Source organism: Heterodontus francisci, chromosome 41, assembly GCF_036365525.1.
Source record: "Heterodontus francisci isolate sHetFra1 chromosome 41, sHetFra1.hap1, whole genome shotgun sequence".
In the NCBI taxonomy this organism is placed as follows: Eukaryota; Metazoa; Chordata; class Chondrichthyes; order Heterodontiformes; family Heterodontidae; genus Heterodontus; species Heterodontus francisci.
Window position 1 is genome coordinate 38736146 of NC_090411.1, and position 19071 is coordinate 38755216.

At 45.4% G+C, this 19071-nt stretch overlaps 1 protein-coding gene across 1 annotated transcript in view; it reads left to right on the forward strand.

Moving 5' to 3' along the window:
• The window catches only part of LOC137353596 (glycogen [starch] synthase, muscle-like), a 373978-nt gene extending 360070 nt beyond the window's left edge, over positions 1 to 13908 (forward strand). Inside the window, exons 23-24 of the mRNA XM_068019956.1 lie at positions 2202 to 2225; positions 12860 to 13908. Of these exons, the coding sequence (XP_067876057.1) occupies positions 2202 to 2225; positions 12860 to 13684 (849 nt within the window). The 3' untranslated portion in view covers positions 13685 to 13908. The remainder of the gene's footprint in view (positions 1 to 2201; positions 2226 to 12859) is intronic.
• Positions 13909 to 19071: the final 5163 nt, after the last annotated feature.

Consider the following 19071-nt stretch of genomic DNA (forward strand, 5'->3'; position numbering starts at 1 on the left):
GAGATACCAGAGAAACTGGAAAGATTTAGTAGAGGTGTTCAAAATCATCAAGGGTTTTGATAGAGTAAATAAAGAGAAATTGTTTTCAGTGGCAGAAAGGTCAGTAATCAGAGGAAGGAGATTACAGTGATTGGAAAAAGAACCAGAGGGAAGATGAGGAGAAATTTTTACTCAGCAAGTTGTTTTGATCTGGAATGCACTACTTGAAAGTGGTGAAAGTTGATTCAGTAATAACTTTCAACAGGGAATTGGATAAATACTTGAAGGGGAAACATTTTCAGGACTAATGGGGCAAAAGCAGGGGACTAGAATTAATTGGATAGCTTTACCAAAGAGACAGCACAGACAACATGGGTATGAATGGTCTCCTTCTGTGCTGTATCATTATCATTTGTATTTATTTGTCTCCGAATAAGTTATTATAACAGAGAAGCTGCATGAGAACCTTTTTACTGATCTCAAAAGAACTCTCTGGGGCATGCCCACTGTTGTGTTCAGTGAAGCTTTCTTTTCAATTCTGGTTGCAGCTACCTTCTTGATATATAGGAGGATGTTCTCTGGTGTGAATGCATCAGCCGAGTTCATTTGACAGTTTATGTCACTATATTTGTAGAGTGGTCAAGATTTGGGCATAAAATTGGAAGTGGGACTGAAATGATGATGGGTTTTGCTCAATTGCCTTTGCCTCATAGGAACAGGAGGAAGCCATTTAATCCCTTGAGCCTGTTCTGCCATTCAGTGATCTGTGACATAACTTCATATACCAGCCTTTGACCACAATCCCTAATATTTTGGCTAACAAAAATCTATCAGTCTCAGTTTTAAAATTAATGATTGACTAGTGGTGTTCCGCAGGGATCAGTGCTGGGACCTTTGCTCTTTGTAGTATATATAAATGATTTGGAGGAAAATGTAGCTGGTCTGATTAGTAAATTTGCGGATGACACAAAGGTTGGTGGAGTTGCGGACAATGATGAGGATTGTCAGAGGATACAGCAGGATATAGATCAGTTGGAGACTTGGGCGGAGAAATGGCAGATGGAGTTTAATCTGGACAAATGTGAGGTAATGCATTTTGGAAGGTCTAATGCAGGTGGGAAGTATACAGTAAATGGCAGAACCCTTAGGAGTATTGACAGGCAGAGAGATCTGGGCGTACAGGTCCACAGGTCACTGAAAGTGGCAACGCAGGTGGATAAGGTAGTCAAGAAGGCATACGGCATGCTTGCCTTCATCAGTCGGGGCATAGAGTATAAAAATAGGCAAGTCATGCTGCAGCTGTACAGAACCTTAGTTAGGCCACACTTAGAATATTGCGAGTAATTCTGGTCCCCACACTACCAGAAGGACGTGGAGACTTTGGAGAGGGTACAGAAGAGGTTTACCAGGATGTTGCCTGGTCTGGAGGGCATTAGCTATGAGGAGAGGTTGGATAAACTCGGATTGTTTCCACCGGAACGACGGAGGTGGAGGGGCGACATGATAGAGGTTTACAAAGTTATGAGTGGCATGGACAGAGTGGATAGTCAGAAGCTTTTTCCCAGGGTGGAAGAGTCAGTTACTAGGGGACATAGGTTTAAGCTGCGAGGGGCAAAGTTTAGAGGGGATGTGTGAAGCAAGTTCTTTACACAGAGGGTGGTGAGTGCCTGGAACCTGCTGCCGGGGGAGGTGGTGGAAGCAGGTACGATAGCGACGTTTAAGAGGATTTTTGACAAATACATGAATAAGATGGGAATAGAGGGATACTGTCCCCGGAAGTGCAGAAGGTTTTAGTTTAGGCAGGCATCAAGATCGGCGCAGGCTTGGAGGGCCGAATGGCCTGTTCCTGTGCTGTACTGTTCTTTGTTCTTTGATCTAGCATCAATTGCTATTTGCGGAAGAGAGTTCTTCTACCACCCTTCCCGTAAAGAAGTGCTTCCTCCTAAAAGGTCTAGCCCTAATTTTTAGACTAGGCCCCCAGTTGTAGACACCCCAACCAATGGAAATAATTTCTTTCTATTTACCCCATCTGTTTCCCTTAATATCTTGAAAACTTTGATCAAATCACCCCTTAACCTTCTAAATTCCAGGGAATAAAACCTTAGTTTGTTTAATCTCTCCTTGTTGCTTAACCCTTGGAGTCCAGGTATCATTCTAGTAAATCTACACTGCATTCCCTCCAAAGCCAATATCTGCTCCAAGGCCAATATATCCTAACTAAGGTGTGGTGTCCAGAACTGTTCACAGTATTCCAGGTGCCTCTCCCTTTGACTCTCAGTACATGAACTACCCCGTCAAGCACTCTCAAACTCCCTTAGATGTTCACCCTTCATCAGCCTCATTAAGTCTAACTTGTCCTTAAGTTTCCACCACTCACTCTTGGACTCACAACTCTCCTCAGCTCCATGCTTGCCGATCCCATCAATATTCTATCCTTCTGTCTATCCACTTCTGACTTCCTCGAATATTGCTACCTATTATGCCCCTCATTTTCTCCTCTCCCCTTTCTTCCATTTTTCTCCCTCCCTTTTTTATGTCACAGTTCTGTGGACAGTAGCTGCATCCAAGTGGACATTCTCCATATGAAAGTATGAGCAGTGAATGTCAACAAAATAAACATGAAGTTAATTACTGCCGATTCCCATCCTGGCCAGGCTTGGGCACATCCAGGGGTCATTGGATAGTGATTAGGATGAGGAACTTTGGCATTTTTTACCACTCTATCCCTGGGTGGTGTTGTCACTTGGAGCCATTACAGTACAGAAGGAGGCCATTCAGCCATCGAGTCCATGCTGGCTCTCTGCAGAGCAATCCAGTCAGTGATTTATCACTGTGGCCCTCCAGGTTTATTTCCATCAGGTGCCCATCCCATTTCCTTTTGAAGTCATTGATCATCTCTGCTTCCACCACCCTCGTAGGGAGCAAGTTCCAGGTCATTATCACTCGCTGCGTAAAAAAGTTCTCCCCCACATCTCTCATCCAAAATGTTAAATCTGTGTCCCCTAGTCCTTGTATCATCAGCTAATGACAGCAGCTTTCCTTTGTCTACCTTATCCAAACCTGTCATAATCTTATACATCTCTATCGAATCTCCCCTCATTCTCCTTTGCTCCAGGGAGAACAACCTCAGCTTCTCCAACCTAACCTTGTAACTAAAATCCCTCATCCCTGGAACCATTCTGGTAAATCTCCTCTGCACCCTCTCAAGGACTGTCTCATCCTTCCTGAAGTGTCGTGACCAGAACTTGTTGCGTGTTTCTGTACTAGCTGTAATCAGTTAACTCCACACAAAGACCAAATCTGACATCTTCAGCTCCACACCCATAAAAACAATCTGAAATGTTTAGTACTCTGGTTGGGGGACTTCAATGTCCATCACCAAGAGTGGGTCGGTAGCACCACTACTGACCGAGCTGGCCGAGTCCTAAAGGACATAGCTGCTAGTCTGGGTACGCGGCAGGTGGTGAGGGAACCAACAAGAGGGAAAAACATACTTGACCTCATCCTCACCAATCTGCCGCAGATGCATCTGTTCATGACAGTATTGGTAGGAGTGACCACCACACAGTCGTTGTGGAGCCGAAGTCCCGCCTTCACATTGTGGACACCTTCCAACGTGTTGTGTGTCACTACCACCATGCTAAGTGGGATAGATTTCGAACAGATCTAGCAATGCAAAACTGAGCATCCATGAGACGCTGTGGGCCATCAGCAGCAGCAGAATTTTACTCAAACACAATCTGTAACCTCATGGCCCGGCATATCCCCCTCTTTACCATTACCATCAAGTTGGGGGACCAACACTGGTTCAATGAAGAGTGCAGGAGGGCATGTCAGGAGCAGCCCCAGGCATACCTCAAAATGACTCAAACGTGATTGCGTTTTTTGAGGAAGTGACGAAGATGATTGATGAAGGAAGGGCAGTGGATGTTGTCTATATGGACTTCAGTAAAGCCTTTGACAAGTTCCCTCATGGCAGATTGGTACAAAAGGTGAAGTCACACGGGATCAGAGGTGAGCTGGCAAGATAGATACAGAACTGGCTCAGTCATTGAAGACAGAGGGTAGCAGTGAAAGGGTGCTTTTCTGAATGGAGGTGTGTGACTAGTGGTGTTCCGCAGGAATCAGTGCTGGGACCTTTGCTCTTTGTAGTATATATAAATGATCTGGAGGAAAATGTAGCTGGTCTGATTAGTATGTTTGCGGACGACACAAAGGTTGGTGGAGTTGCGAATAGTGATGAGGATTGTCAGATGATACACCAGGATATAGATCAGTTGGAGACTTGGGCGGAGAAATGGCAGATGGAGTTTAATTTGGACAAATGTGAGGTAATGCATTTTGGAAGGTCTAATGCAGGTGGGAAGTATACAGTAAATGGCAGAACCCTTAGGAGTATTGACAGGCAGAGAGATCTGGGCGTACAGGTCCACAGGTCACTGAAAGTGGCAACGCAGGTGGATAAGGTAGTCAAGAAGGCATACGGCATGCTTGCCTTCATCAGTCAGGGCATAGAGTATAAAAATTGGCAAGTCATGCTGCAGCTGTACAGAACCTTAGTTAGGCCACACTTAGAATATTGCGTGCAGTTCTGGTCCCCACACTACCAGAAGGACGTGGAGGCTTTGGAGAGGGTACAGAAGAGGTTTACCAGGATGTTGCCTGGTCTGGAGGGCATTAGCTATGAGGAGAGGTTGGATAAACTCGGATTGTTTTCACTGGAACAACGGAGGTGGAGGGGCGACATGATAGAGATTTACAAAGTTATGAGTGGCATGGACAGAGTGGATAGTCAGAAGCTTTTTCCCAGGGTGGAAGAGTCAGTTACTGGGGGACATAGGTTTAAGGTGCAAGGGGCAAAGTTTCGAGGGGATGTGCGAGGCAAGTTTTTTTTACACAGAGGGTGGTGAGTGCCTGGAACTTGCTGCCGGGGGAGGTGGTGGAAGCAGGTACGATAGCAACGTTTAAGAGGCATCTTGACAAATACATGAATAGGATGGGAATAGAGGGATACGGTCCCCGGAAGTGCAGAAAGTTTTAGTTTCGGCAGGCATCAAGATCGGTGCAGGCTTGGAGGGCCGAATGGCCTGTTCCTGTGCTGTACAGTTCTTTGTTCTTTGTTTTGAGGTGTCAACCTGGTGAAGCTACAACCCAGGGCTACTTGCACGCCAAACTGTATAAGCAGCATGCAATAGACAGAGCTAAGTGATCCCATAACCAACGGATCAGATCTAAGCTCGGCAATCCTGCCACATCCAGCTGTGAATGGTGGTGGACAATGAAACAACTAACTGGAGGAGGTGGCTCCACAAATATCCCCATCCTCAATGATGGGGGAGCCCAGCACATTTGTGCAAACGATAAGGCTGAAGCATTTGCAACAATCTTCAGCCAGCAGTGCCGAGTTGATGATCCACCTCGGCCTCCTCCTGAAATCCCTAGCATTACAGATGCCAGACTTCAGCCAATTCAATTCACTCCACATGATATAGAAACATAGAAAGTAGGAGCAGGAGTAGGCCATTCAGCCCTTCGAGCCTGCACCGCCATTCAACACAATCATGGCTGATCGTCCAAACACAGTACCCTGTTACCACTTTCTCCCCATATCCCTTGATTCCTTTAACCCTAAGAACTATATCTAACTCTTTCTTGAATTATATTTAATCATTTGGCCTCAACTGCCTTTTGCGGTAATGATTTCCACAGGTTCACCACTCCCTGGGTGAAGCAATTCCTCCTCATCTCAGTCCTAAATGGCTTACTCCTTATCCTTAGATTGTAACCCTGGTCCTGGACTCCCCTGCCATCGGGAACATCCTTCCTGCATCTAGTCTGTCCAGTCCTGTTAGAATTTTGTAGGTTTCTAGGAGATCCCCTCTCATTCTTCTAAACTCCAGCGAATACAAGCCTAATCGACCCAATTTCTTTTCATACGTCAGTCCTGCCATCCCAGCAATCAGTCTGGTGAACCTTCGCTGCACTCCCTCCATAGCAAGAACATCCTTCCTCAGATAAGGAGACCACAACTGCACACAATACTCCAGATATAGTCTCACCAAGGCCTTGTATAATTGCAGCAAGACATCCTTGCTCCTGTTCTCGAATCCTCTCGCTATGAATGCCAACATATCATTTGCCTTCTTAACTACCTGCTGCACCTGCATGCTTACTTTCAGCGACTGGTGTACAAGGACACCCAGACTCGCTGCACCTCCCCCTTTCCCAATCTATCGCCGTTCAGATAATAATCTGTCTTTCTGTTTTTGCCACCAAAGTGGATAACCTCACATTTATCCACATTATACTGCATCTGCCATGTATTTGCCCACTCACTCAACCTGTCCAAATCACACTGGAGCTTCTCTGCATCCTCCTCAGAGCTCACACTCCCACCCAGCTTTGTGTCATCTGCAAACTTGGATATATTACATGTAATTCCCTCATCCATATCATGAATATATATTGTGAATGGCTGGGATCCTAGCACTGATCCCTGTGGTACTCCACTAGTCACTGCCTGCCGCTCGGAAAAAGACCCGTTTATTCCTACTCTTTGTTTCCTGTCTGCCAACCAGTTCTCTATCCATGTCAGTACCTTACCCCCAATCCCATGTGCTTTAATTTTGCATGCTAATCTTTTATGTGGGATCTTATCAAAAGCCTTCTGAAAGTCCAAATACATTGGTTCTCCCTTATCTATTCTACTAGTTACATCCTCAAAAAATTCCAGTAGATTTGTCAAGCATGATTTTCCTTTTGTAAATCCATGTTGACTTTGTCCAATCATATCATTGTTTTCCAAGTGCTCTGCTATTATCTTTTATAATGGACTCTAGCATTTCCCCACTACTGATGTCAGGTTAACCGGTCTATAATTCCCTGTTTTCTCTCTACCTCCCTTTTAAATAGTGAGGTTACATTAGCTACCCTCTAATCCATTGGAACTGTTTCAGAGTCTATAGAATTTTGAAAAATGGCCAGCACTGTATCTACTATTTCTAGGGCCACTTCCTTAAGTACACTGGGATGTAGATTATCAGGCCCTGGGAATTTATCGGCCTTCAATCCCATCAATTTCCCGAACACCATTTCCCTACTAATACTGATTTCATACAGTTCCTCCTTCTCACCAGACCCTATGTTCCCCTACATTTCTGGGAGGTAATTTGTGTCCTCCTTTGTGAAGACAGAACCAAAGTATGTATTTAATTGGTTTGCCACTTCTTTGTTCCCCATTATAAATTCTCCCGTTTCTAACTGTAAGGGACCCACATTTGTCTTGACTAATCTTTTTCTCTTCACATATCTACAGAAGCTTTGACAGTCAGTTTTTATGTTCTCTGCAAGGTTACTCTCATACTCTGTTTTCCGCTTCTTAATCAATCCCTGTGACCTCCGTTGCTAAATTCTAAACTGCTCCCAATCCTCAGGTTTGCTGCTTGTTCAGCCCATTTTATATTTCTCCTCTTTGGATCTAATACTCTCCCTGATTTCTTTTGTAAGCCACGGTTGAGCCACCCTTCCTGTTTTATTTTTGTACCAGACAGGAGTGAACACATTGTAATTCATCCATGTGCTCTTTAAATGCTAGCTATTGCCTATTCACTGTCAATCCTTTAAGTAACATTCCTCAATCTATCATAGCCAACTCGCGTCTCATACCTTCATAGTTTCTGTTATTCAGAGTCAGGACCTTAGTCTCGGAATCAACTCTCTCACTCTCCATCTTAATGAAGAATTCTATCATGTTATGGTCACTCTTCCCCAAGGGACCTCGCACAACAAGAATGTTAACTAATCCTTTCTCATTACACAATACCCAATCTCGGATGGCCTGTTCTCTAGTTGGTTCCTCAACGTATTGGTCCAAAAAACCATCACGTACGCACTCCAAGAATTCCTCCTCCACAGTATTATTGCTAATTTGGTTTGCCCAATCTATATGTAGATCAAAGTCACCCATAATTATAGTTGCACCCTTATTGCATGCTTCTCTAATTTCTTGTTTAATGCTATCATTTACATCACCACTGCTGTTTGGGGGTCTATATACAACCCCCCCAACGTTTTGTGCCCCTTGATGTTTCTTAGTGCCACCCATACAGATTCCACATCAGGATTCTCTGAGCTAATATCCTTCTTCAAGAAACAACTGAAGGCATTGGATAGTGCAAAGGCTATGGGCCCTGACAACATTCCAACAATAGTACTAAAGACCTGTGCTCCAGAACTTGCCACACCCCTAACCAAGCTGTTCCAGTACAGTTACAACACTGGCATCTACCCAGCAATGTGGAAAATTGCCCAGGTATGTCCTGTACACAAAAAGCAGGACAAGTCCAACCCAGCCGATTACCGCCCCATCAGTCTACTCTCAATCATCAGTAAAGTGATGGAAGGTGTCATCGATAGTGCTATCAAGTGGCACTTGCACAGCAATAACCTGCTCAGTGATGCTCAGTTTGGGTTCCCCCAGAACCACTCAGCTCCTGACCTCATTACAGCCTTGGTTCAAACATGAACAAAAGAGATGAACTCAAGAGGTGAGGTGGAAGTGACTGCCCTTGACATCAAGGCAGCATTTGACTGAGTATGGCATCAAGGAGCCCTAGCAAAACTCAAGTCAATGGGAATCAGGGAGGAAACTGTCAGCTGGTTGGAGTCAAAGGTTAGCGCAAAGGAAAATGGTTGTAGTTATTGGAGGTCACTCATCTGAGCTCCAGGACATCACTGCAGGAGTTCCTCAAAGTAGTGTCCTAGGCCCAACCATCTTCAGCTGCTTCATCAATGACCCTCCTTCAATCATAAAGTCAGAAGTGGGGATGTTCGCTGATGATTGCACAATGTTCTGCACCATTTGCGACTCCTCAGATACTGAAGCAGTCCATGTAGAAATGCAGCAAGACCTGGACAATATCCAGGCTTGGGCTGATAATTGGCAAGTAACATTCGCGCCACACAAGTGCCAGGCAATGACCATCTCCAACAAGAGAGAATCTAACCATCTCCCGTTGACATTCAGTGGCATTACGATTGCTGAATTCCCCACTATCAACATCCTGGGTGTTACCATTGACCAGAAACTGAACTGGAGTAGTCATATAAACACTGTTGCTACAAGAGCAGGTCAGAAGCTAGGAATCCAGCGGCGAGTAACTCACCTCCTGACTCCCCAAAGCCTGTCCACCATCTACAAGGCACAAGTAAGGAATGTGATGGAATACTCTCCACTTGCCTGGATGGGTGCAGCTCCAACAACATTCAAGAAGCTCGACACCATCCAGGACAAAGCAGCCCACTTGATTGGTACCCCATCCACAAACATTCACTCCCTCCACCACCGATGCACAGTGGCAGCAGTGTGTACCATCAACAAGATGCACTGCAGCAACGCACCAAGGCTGCTTAGACAGCACCTTCCAAACCCACGACCTCTACCACCTGGAAGGCCAAGGGCTGGATGTAACTTGTAGAATAGATAAGGGAGAACCAGTGGATATGATGTATTTGGACTTTCAGACGGGGGAAGGGGGAGGTGCAGCGAGACCTGGGTGTCCTTGTGCACCAGTCGCTGAAAATAAGCATGCAGGTGCAGCAGTTAAGAAGGCAAATGGTATTTTGGCCTTCAAAGCAAGAGGATTCGAGTACAGGAGCAGGGATGTCTTGCTGCAATTATACAAGGCCTTGGTGAGACCACATCTGGAATATTGTGTGCAGTTTTGGTCTCCTTATCTGAGGAAGGATGTTCTTGCTATGGAGGGAGTACAATGATGGTTCACCAGACTGATTCCTGGGATGGCAGGATTGACGTATGAAGAGAGATTGGGTCGATTAGGGTTGTATTCACTAGAGTTTAGAAGAATGAAAGGGGATCTCATAGAAACCTACAAAATTCTAACAGGACTGGACAGACTAGAGGCAGGAAGGATGTTTCTAATGGCGGGGGAGTCCAAGACCAAGGGTCACAGTCTAAGGATAAGGGGTAAAACATTCAGGACTGACATGAGAAGCGATTTCTTCACCCAGAGAGTGGTGAACCTGTGGAATTCTCTACCACAGAAAGCAGTTGAGGCCAAATCAAAGAACAACACAGAACAATACAGCACAGGAACAGGCCATTCGGCCCTCCAAGCCTGCGCCGATCTTGATGCCTGCCTAAACTAAAACCTTCTGCACTTCCGGGGCCAATATCCCTCTATTCCCATCTTATTTATGTATTTGTCAAGATGCCTCTTAAACGTCGCTATCGTACCTGCTTCCACCACCTCCCCCAGCAGCAAGTTCCAGGCACTCACCACCCTCTGTGTAAAGAACTTGCCTCGCACATCCCCTCTAAACTTTGCCCCTCGCAGCTTAAACCTATGTCCCCTAGTAACTGACTCTTCCACCCTGGGAAAAAGCTTCTGACTATCCACTCTGTCCATGCCGCTCATAACTTTGTAAACCTCTATCATGTCGCCCCTCCACCTCCGTCGCTCCAGTGAAAACAATCCGAGTTTTTCCAACCTCTCCTCATAGCTAATGCCCTCCAGACCAGGCAACATCCTGTTAAACCTCCTCTGTACCCTCTCCAAAGCCTCCACGTCCTTCTGGTAGTGTGGTGACCAGAATTGCACGCAATATTCTAAGTGTGGCCTAACTAAAGTTCTGTACAGCTGCAACATGACTTGCCTATTTTTATACTCTATGCCCCGACCGATGAAGGCAAGCATGCCGTCTGCCTTCTTGACTAGCTTATCCACCTGCGTTGCCACTTTCAGTGACCTGTGGGCCTGTACGTCCAGATCTCTCTGCCTGTCGATACTCCTAAGGGTTCTGCCATTTACTGTATACTTCCCACCTGCATTAGATCTTCCAAAATGCATTACCTCACATTTGTCCGGATTAAACTCCATCTGCCATTTCTCCGCCCAAGTCTCCAACCGATCTATATCCTGCTGTATGCTCTGACAATCCTCATCACTATCCGCAACTCTACCAACCTTTGTGTCGTCCGCAAACTTACTAATCAGACCAGTTACATTTTCCTCCAATTCATTTATATATACTACAAACAGCAAAGGTCCCAGCACTGATCCCTGCGGAACACCACTAGTCACATCCCTCCATTCAGAAAAGCACCCTTCCACTGCTACCCTCTGTCTTCTATGACAGAGCCAATTCTGTATCCATCTTGCCAGCTCACCTCTGATCCCGTGTGACTTCAGCTTTTGTACCAGTCTGCCATGAGGGACCTTGTCAAAGGCTTTACTGAAGTCCATATAGATAACATCCACTGCCCTTCCTTCATCAATCATCTTCGTCACTTCCTCAAAAAACTCGATCAAGTTAGTGAGACACGACCTCCCCTTCACAAAACCATGCTGTCTCTCGCTAATAAGTTCGTTTGTTTCCAAATGGGAGTAAATCCTGTCCTGAAGAATCCTCTCTAATAATTTCCCTACCACTGACGTAAGGCTCACCGGCCTATAATTTCCTGGATTATCCTTGCTACCCTTCTTAAACAAAGGAACAACATTGGCTATTCTCCAGTTCTCTGGGACCTCACCGATGAGAATGCAAAGATTTCTGTCAAGGCCCCAGCAATTTCTTCCCTTGCCTCCCTCAGTATTCTGGGGTAGATCCCATCAGGCCCTGGGGACTTATCTACCTTAATGCTTTGCAAGACACCCAACACCACCTCCTTTTCGATAATGAGATGACTGAGACTGTCTACATTCCCTTCTCTCGGCTCATCATCCACCAAGTCCTTCTCCTTGGTGAATACTGATGCAAAGTACTCATTTAGTACCTCGCCCATTTCCTCTGGTTCCACACATAGATTCCCTTCTCTGTCCTTGAGTGGGCCAACCCTTTCCCTAGTTACCCTCTTGCTCTTTATATGCATATAAAAAGCCTTGGGATTTTCCTTAATCCTGTTTGCCAATGACTTTTCATGACCCCTTTTAGCCCTCCTGACTCCTTGCTTAAGTTCCTTTCTGCTGTCTTTATATTCCTCAAGGGATTCGTCTGTTCCTAGCCTTCCAGCCCTTACAAATGCTTCCTTTATCTTTTTGACTAGGCTCATAATATCCCGCATTATCCAAGGTTCCCGAAACTTGCCAAACTTATCCTTCTTCCTCACCGGAACATGCTGGTCCTGGATTCTAATCAACTGACGTTTGAAAGACTCCCACATATCAGATGTTGATCATTAAATCATTAAATATATTCAAGAAAGAGTTAGATATAGTTCTTAGGGCTGAAGGGATCAAGGGATACGGGGAGAAAGTGGGAACAGGGTACTGAGTTTGGATGATCAGCCATGCTCGTGTCGAATGGCGGAGCAGGCTCGAAGGGCCGAATTGCCTACTCCTGCTCCTATTTTCTATGTTTCTAAATGCATGGGAACATCACCACCTCCAGGTTCCCCTCCAAGCCACACACCAGCCTGACTTGGAATTATATCGCCGTTCCTTCAGTGTCGCTGGGTCAAAATCCTGGAACTCCCTTCCTAACAGCATTGTGGGTGTACCTACCCCACATGGACTGCAGTGGTTCAAGAAGGCAGCTCACCACCATCTCAAGGGCAATTAGGGATGGGCAATAAATGCTGGCCTGGTCAGCGATGCCTACATCCCCATGGATAAATAAAAAAAAGTTTTTTTTTAACTCTTTGTATCAGTAATGACTGTTGATGACTTTATTAAGTGAGTAATTTGGAGAATAACTGAGCAACACAGTTGAATTAATATTGTTGAAATGTCCAGAATATTCAAAGGATCCTTCGTTAATTTTCAATAAAAGGGATCCTGTTGAGACCTCTTTAAAATTGATCCTGTTGATCCCTTTGGATCTGTTCTTTGTGGTCAATAATCCTTGTTCTTCATTATTTCAGAGTTTCCACTATCCACGACCTACATCATTCCCACCTTCCCCATCCTTCTCTCACCTTTCCAGCCCTCGTTACAGCGACAGTGAGAATGAACATTACAATGAGGAAGATGAAGCTGAGAAAGATCGTAAAAATATCAAGCTGGGCTCCATGATGGATCTAGTTCACGGACAGAACAGAAATGTGATGGACTTCTATGCAGCATCTAGAAATTCCAGCATCAGTAATCTTAGCACACCGACTAGTCCCACTGTGCCCTCTGGTGCTACAACACCGACTAGTCACACTGTGCCCTCCGGTGCTAAAACACCCACTGGTCACACTGTGCCCTCTGGTGCTACAACACCGGGTAGTCACACTGTGCCCTCCGGTGCTAAAACACCCACTAGTCCCACTGTGCCCTCTGGTGCTACAACATTGACTAGTCCCACTGTGCCCTCCATTGCCATAACACCCACTAGTCCCACTTTGCCCTCCAGTGCCACAACATTGACTCGTCACACTGTGCCCTCCATTGCCACAACACCCGCTAGTCCCACTGTGCCCTCCAGGGCCACAACATTGACTAGTCACACTGTGCCCTCCATTGCCACAACACCCACTAGTCCCACTGTGCCCTCCATTGCCACAACACCCGCTAGTCCCACTTTGCCCTCCAGTGCCACAACACCAACTAGTCCCAGCAAGCCTACCAATCCCAGCACCTCGAGCAGTCCCAGCAAACCTGCCAATCACAGCGATGCCAGCAAACCTGCCAATCTAACCAATCCCATCGATGCCAACAAACCTAGTAATCCCAGCAGGGCTATAAATCCTAGCAGTCCCTAGCAATCCCAGTAATATGAGTAGTAATTCCATTTGAGGCCAAGAAATCTACTCATCAGAATAGTAGTGGATTCAATTCCCTTTAACCTTTCACCTATCAGAATGTAACTCAAATCCAACCCAAACAGGGAGTGAAAGGTTAGAAATTTTCAATAAACTACTGTGTTTGCTGGTGCAACAATGTGTCCTTTGACAGTTGATGCATTTTAATTGTACTGATGTGGAGGAAACAGTATTTTGGGCCAATTGATGTAGGCTGGCTACTTCATAAAGCAGCAAATATATCTTAATCTGAGTCTATACTGCCCACCCACATTGGTCCACTGATGTAGGAGATCTATATTTGATACTGTTAGTGTAGGGAAACTCTATGTTGGCCTTGTTAAATAGGAGAACTCTACATTGACTCTGTTGATGTAGCAGTGGGGAGGGTCTCACTGGGCTTATCCGTGTAGACAGAGCTCTGTATCAACCCTGTTGATTTGGTTGGGGGAGGGGGGGGTGGTCTCACTGAGCCAACAGATGTAGAGGGAGCTCAACATTTCTTCACAGAGGTTGTGACTGTTTGGAATTCTCCTCCCCAGATGACTGTAGATGCTCAGTCATTGAGTATATTCAAGGCTGGGATATATAGATTTGTGCACTTTTGGGAAATCAAGGGATATGCGGATCAATTGGGAAAGTGGAATTGAGGTTGGGATCAGCCATGATCTTATTGAGGGATCATATGGTCTATTCCTGCTCCTGTTTCCTATGTTCTAATTTAAGTTGGGGGGTAGGTGGGGTGGTTGTCTCAATAGGTCTGTTGGTGTAGAGGGAGCTTTATATTGACCCTGTCAATTTAAAGATAAATATATATACGACATCCATTATGAGAGCTTATGAGGCTTTAACTGAGCATGATCTGAAAAATATTTCAGGTTTACAGCAGTTATCTTTTGCCTCGAACTGATACAGTCTTGTTCCCTCTACTGTTTTTATTTCATGACATAATAAAATACAAGAGGGAAGCTACAGAGACTAATAATATACAGAAGACAAAACTTCAATATAACACAAATCAACTAAATTTGTAGAAACCTTGATCATATTCTTTGTGATGATGTTTTGATCATTGCAGAATTAGCTCAGAACTTGATCAGTGTTGCTGTAAAAACTGTGTCCAACCACAGTTTTTCTTATTTCTGGGTAAGGCTTTTGATTTCTTAAATTAGAAAAAAGATAGACCTGATTTTTTTGCAGTTAGTTTTGTTTTGAATGATTGCTGCATCTTGAGTTGGAACATTGGAGCCCATTCATGCACTACAGCAGTCTGATTCTGGCTGCATAACAACAAAGGGTTATAGTATCATAGAATCATAGAATGGTAACATCACAGAAGGAGGTCATTCAGCTCATCATGTCCATTCTGGCTCTTTGTATGAGCTACTCAGCTAGTCCCATTCCCCTGCCTTCCCCCCATAGCCCTGCAAATGTTTTCTCTTCAGTTAATTATCCAATTCCCTTTGAAAGCCATGATTGAATATACCTCCATCACACATGCAGGGGGCTGAATTTTATGAGCTTTCCCCCAACCACCCCCACCTGAGATGGGCCAGGAGGCGGGGAGCAGAGTGCTCGTTGCCTTTCTGTCACGCCACAATTATGTCGAGGGCAGGATACACCGAAGATGGCCTTTCTGCCCAGAGGCCACTAGAGGCATTTAAGAAACCTATTAACAGTAAAACAAAGTGACCTCCCTGCTGGCTTGGGGGGGCAGGGAGTAGGGTGGTGGGGGGGGGGGGGGGGGGGGTGGGGGGGAGGATGCCCTTCTCCATGGGCAATCTTATTATTTTCAATTTGCATCAATAGAAGCCCAAGTTATTCATAGCAGATGCCAACCTGGAGTCATTTTTCAATTAATGGACTAGGATTGCCAACTCTGGCTAGATATATTTCTGGAGGCTTCAACACATGGTCTTCTGCCTGCACTGCCCCACCCTACTGCCATTGGTCTCCCAAACATGTCTTTACTTGTGGTGCCCCGTTTTCCCACAGCCAATTGGAAATTGAATAGACTCTTCATTACCAGATTGGATGATTCTTGACTACCAGTCAAACTGTATTTCTGCTCCCACACAACCCCACTCCAATGTTTTTATAACTAACAAATAAGTACTCAAAAATATAATTTTTAAAAAAGAAAGACTTGCACTACATATAGCACCTTTCAGCCCATTCCAAAGTGATTTACAGATAATTAAGTATTTTTGCAAAGTAATCTCTGTTGTAATGTTGGAAACATAGCAACCAATTTGCGCACAGCAATGTGATAATGACCAAATAATCTGTTTTACAGTGTTGTTGATTAAGGGATAAATAGTGGCCAGGGCACTGGGGATAACTCCCCTCCTCTTGGCATGGGGTCTTTCAAATCCACCTGAGAGGGCTGACAGGCCCTCTGTTTAATGTCTTGTGTGAAAGATGGCAAATTACGTTTTTATTGCTCTTAAGATTTTTCTCCTAGTTAATTAGCAGAAATGCCTTGGAGAATAGTCTTTCACCACTGGAGACACCAGAGTAATCATTGAATGATACAGTACAAAGGAGGCCATTATAGAATCACATAATCGCAGAAACATTACAGTGCAAAAGGAGGCCATTCGGCCCATCGCGTCCGCACTGGCTCTCTGAAAGAGCAATTCCCTCAGTTTAATTCCCCTGCCTCTTCCTTTTCATGTAATTGTCTAATTCCCTTTTGAATGCTTCAATTGAACCTGTCTCCACCATGTTCTCAGGCAGCATATTCCAGACCTTAACCACTCATTGCTTGAAAAAGTTTTTCCACATGTTGCTTTTGCTTCTCTTACCAAATACCAAATCTCTGCTCTCTTGTTCTCGATCTTTTCACGAGTGGGAACAGTTTCTCTCTATCTACTCTGTCCAGACCCTTCACCTCTCAGCCTTCTCTTCAAGGAAAACAGTCCTAACTTCTCCAATCTATCTTCATAATTGAAATTCTTCATCCCTGGAACCATTCTCGTGAATCTTTTCTGTTCTCTATCCAATGCTCTCACGTCTTTCCTAAAGTGCGGAGCCCAGAACTGCATGCAGTACTGCAGCTGAGGCTGGACTAGTGTATTGTATAAGTTCAGCATAACTGCCTTGCCGCTACTTGTTCTCTATGCCTCTATTAATAAAGCCCAGGATACTGTATGCTTTATTAACCACTCTCTCAACCTGTCCTGCCACCTTCAATGACTTATGTACATATACACCTAGGTCCAACTGCTCCTGCACCCCCTTTAGAATTGTACCCTTTATTCTATATTGTCTCTCCATGTTCTTCCTACCGAAATGAATCACTTCACATTTCTCTGCATTGAACTTCATCTGCCACCTGTCTGCCCATTCCACCAACTTGTCTATATCCTTTTGAAGTTCTACACTATCCTCCTCACAGTTCACAATGCTTCCAAGTTTTGTATCGTCTGCAAACTTTGAAATTGTGCCCTGTACACCAAGGTCTAGTTCATTAATATATATCAGGAAAAGAAAGGGTCCCAACATTGATCCCTGGGGAATTCCACTACAAACCTTCCTCCAGCCCGGAAAATATCCATTAACCAGTACTCTTTGCTTCCTGTCACTCAACCAATTTCGCATCCCTGTTGCTACCGTCCTTTTTATTCCATGAGCTACAGGTTTGCTCACAAGTCTGTCGTGTGGCACTGTATCAAACGCCTTTTGAAAGTCCATGTACACCACATCAACAGCATTGCCCTCATCAACCCTCTCTGTTACCTCCTCAAAAAACTCCAGCAAGCTAGTTAAACATGATTTTCCCTGGAGAAATCCATGCTGGCTTTCCTTAATTAACTTGCATTTGTCCATGTGACGATTGAATTTTCTCCCAAATTTTTTTTTTGAAATTTTCCCACCACCGAAATTAAACTGACTTAATCATGCCTTTGCCAGCTCCTTAAAAGAGCTGTCCAGTTAGAGTCATAGAGACATTGATGTCCGGGGCAGCAACGGACCCGGAAGGAACAGGGCAGAAGAGCTATAAAAGAAAGAGTGGGGCTCGAGGCCCTTCACTTACCTGTTGCCCGGGCAGCGGTGGGTTCTCAGTTCTGAGTACCGATGGGAAAGAGGGTTCCTCTGGAGAATGCACCGAGAGTCATAACCGGAACATCATGGGTGATGGGATGGAGAAAAAGGGACAAGAGGGTAATAGTGGTAGGGGATTCTATGGTTAGAGGAACAGATAGGCGTTTCTGTGGTTGCAGATGTGATTCCAGGATGGTATGTTGCCTCCCTGGTTCAAGGGTCATGGATATCACTGAGCGGCTACAGAGTATTCTGGAGGGCGAGGGTGCACAGCCAGAGGTCATGGTCCACATTGGTACCAATGACATAGGTAGAAAGAGGGATGAGGTCCGGCAAAAAGAATTTAGGGAGCTAAGTAGCAGATTAGAAAGTAGGACCTCAAAGGTTGTAATCTCTGGATTTCTCCCGGTGCCACAGGCTAGTGAGTCTAGGAATAGGAGGTTAGAGCAGATGAACGCATGGTTGAAGAGATGGTGCAGGAGGGTGGGCTTTAGTTTCCTGGATCACTGGGTCTGTTTCTGGTAAAGGTGGGACCTGTACAAGTTGGACGGGTTGCACCTGAACCAGAACGGGACCAACATCCTTGCTGGGAGGTTTAGAGGGGAGATGAGGAAAACCTTTTCACCCAGAGGGTGGTGATGGTCTGGAACTCACTGTCTGAAAGAGTAGTTGTGGCTGAAACTCTCAACTCATTCAAAAGGAGTCTGGATATGCACCTTAGCTGCAGGGCTACGGACCAAATGCTGGAAGGTGGGATTAGCCGGCACAGACATGATGGGCCAAGTGGCCTCTTTCTGTGCCTTAAACTTTCTATGATTCTAATAATCAGCTGTCATAGGTCTCATACACCCCATCTTTGTGGACCCCTGTGCCATGCAGCAGCAGCTCAGAGGGAGGGAGGGCTCGGATCTGGCCATCAAGCTCCAATAGGAGAGCAGCAGCAGCCGGACACACCAAGACGGGCCAATCCGCGCCAGACAGTGTACCGAGCTTGACTCAGCAACCTCCAAATGTCCGAGCAGCAGTGTCAGCAAAAACTGCGGCCCTCCAGGAAAGGATAGCACCACGCTGCTGGCAGAACTGCAACCCACAGACTTTGGTTGACACCCAGTTTCCATGGCCCTGAAGATCACTATGGCAAACAATTTCTATGCGTCTGGCTCTTTCCAGGGATCCATTGGGGATATGTGTGGGGTCTCTGAGGCAGCAGCCCACCACTGTGTCAAGGAGGTGACCAATGCCTTGTTCAGGAGAGCTGGCAACTATGTGCACTACAGGACTGACACTGACAGTCAGGCAGA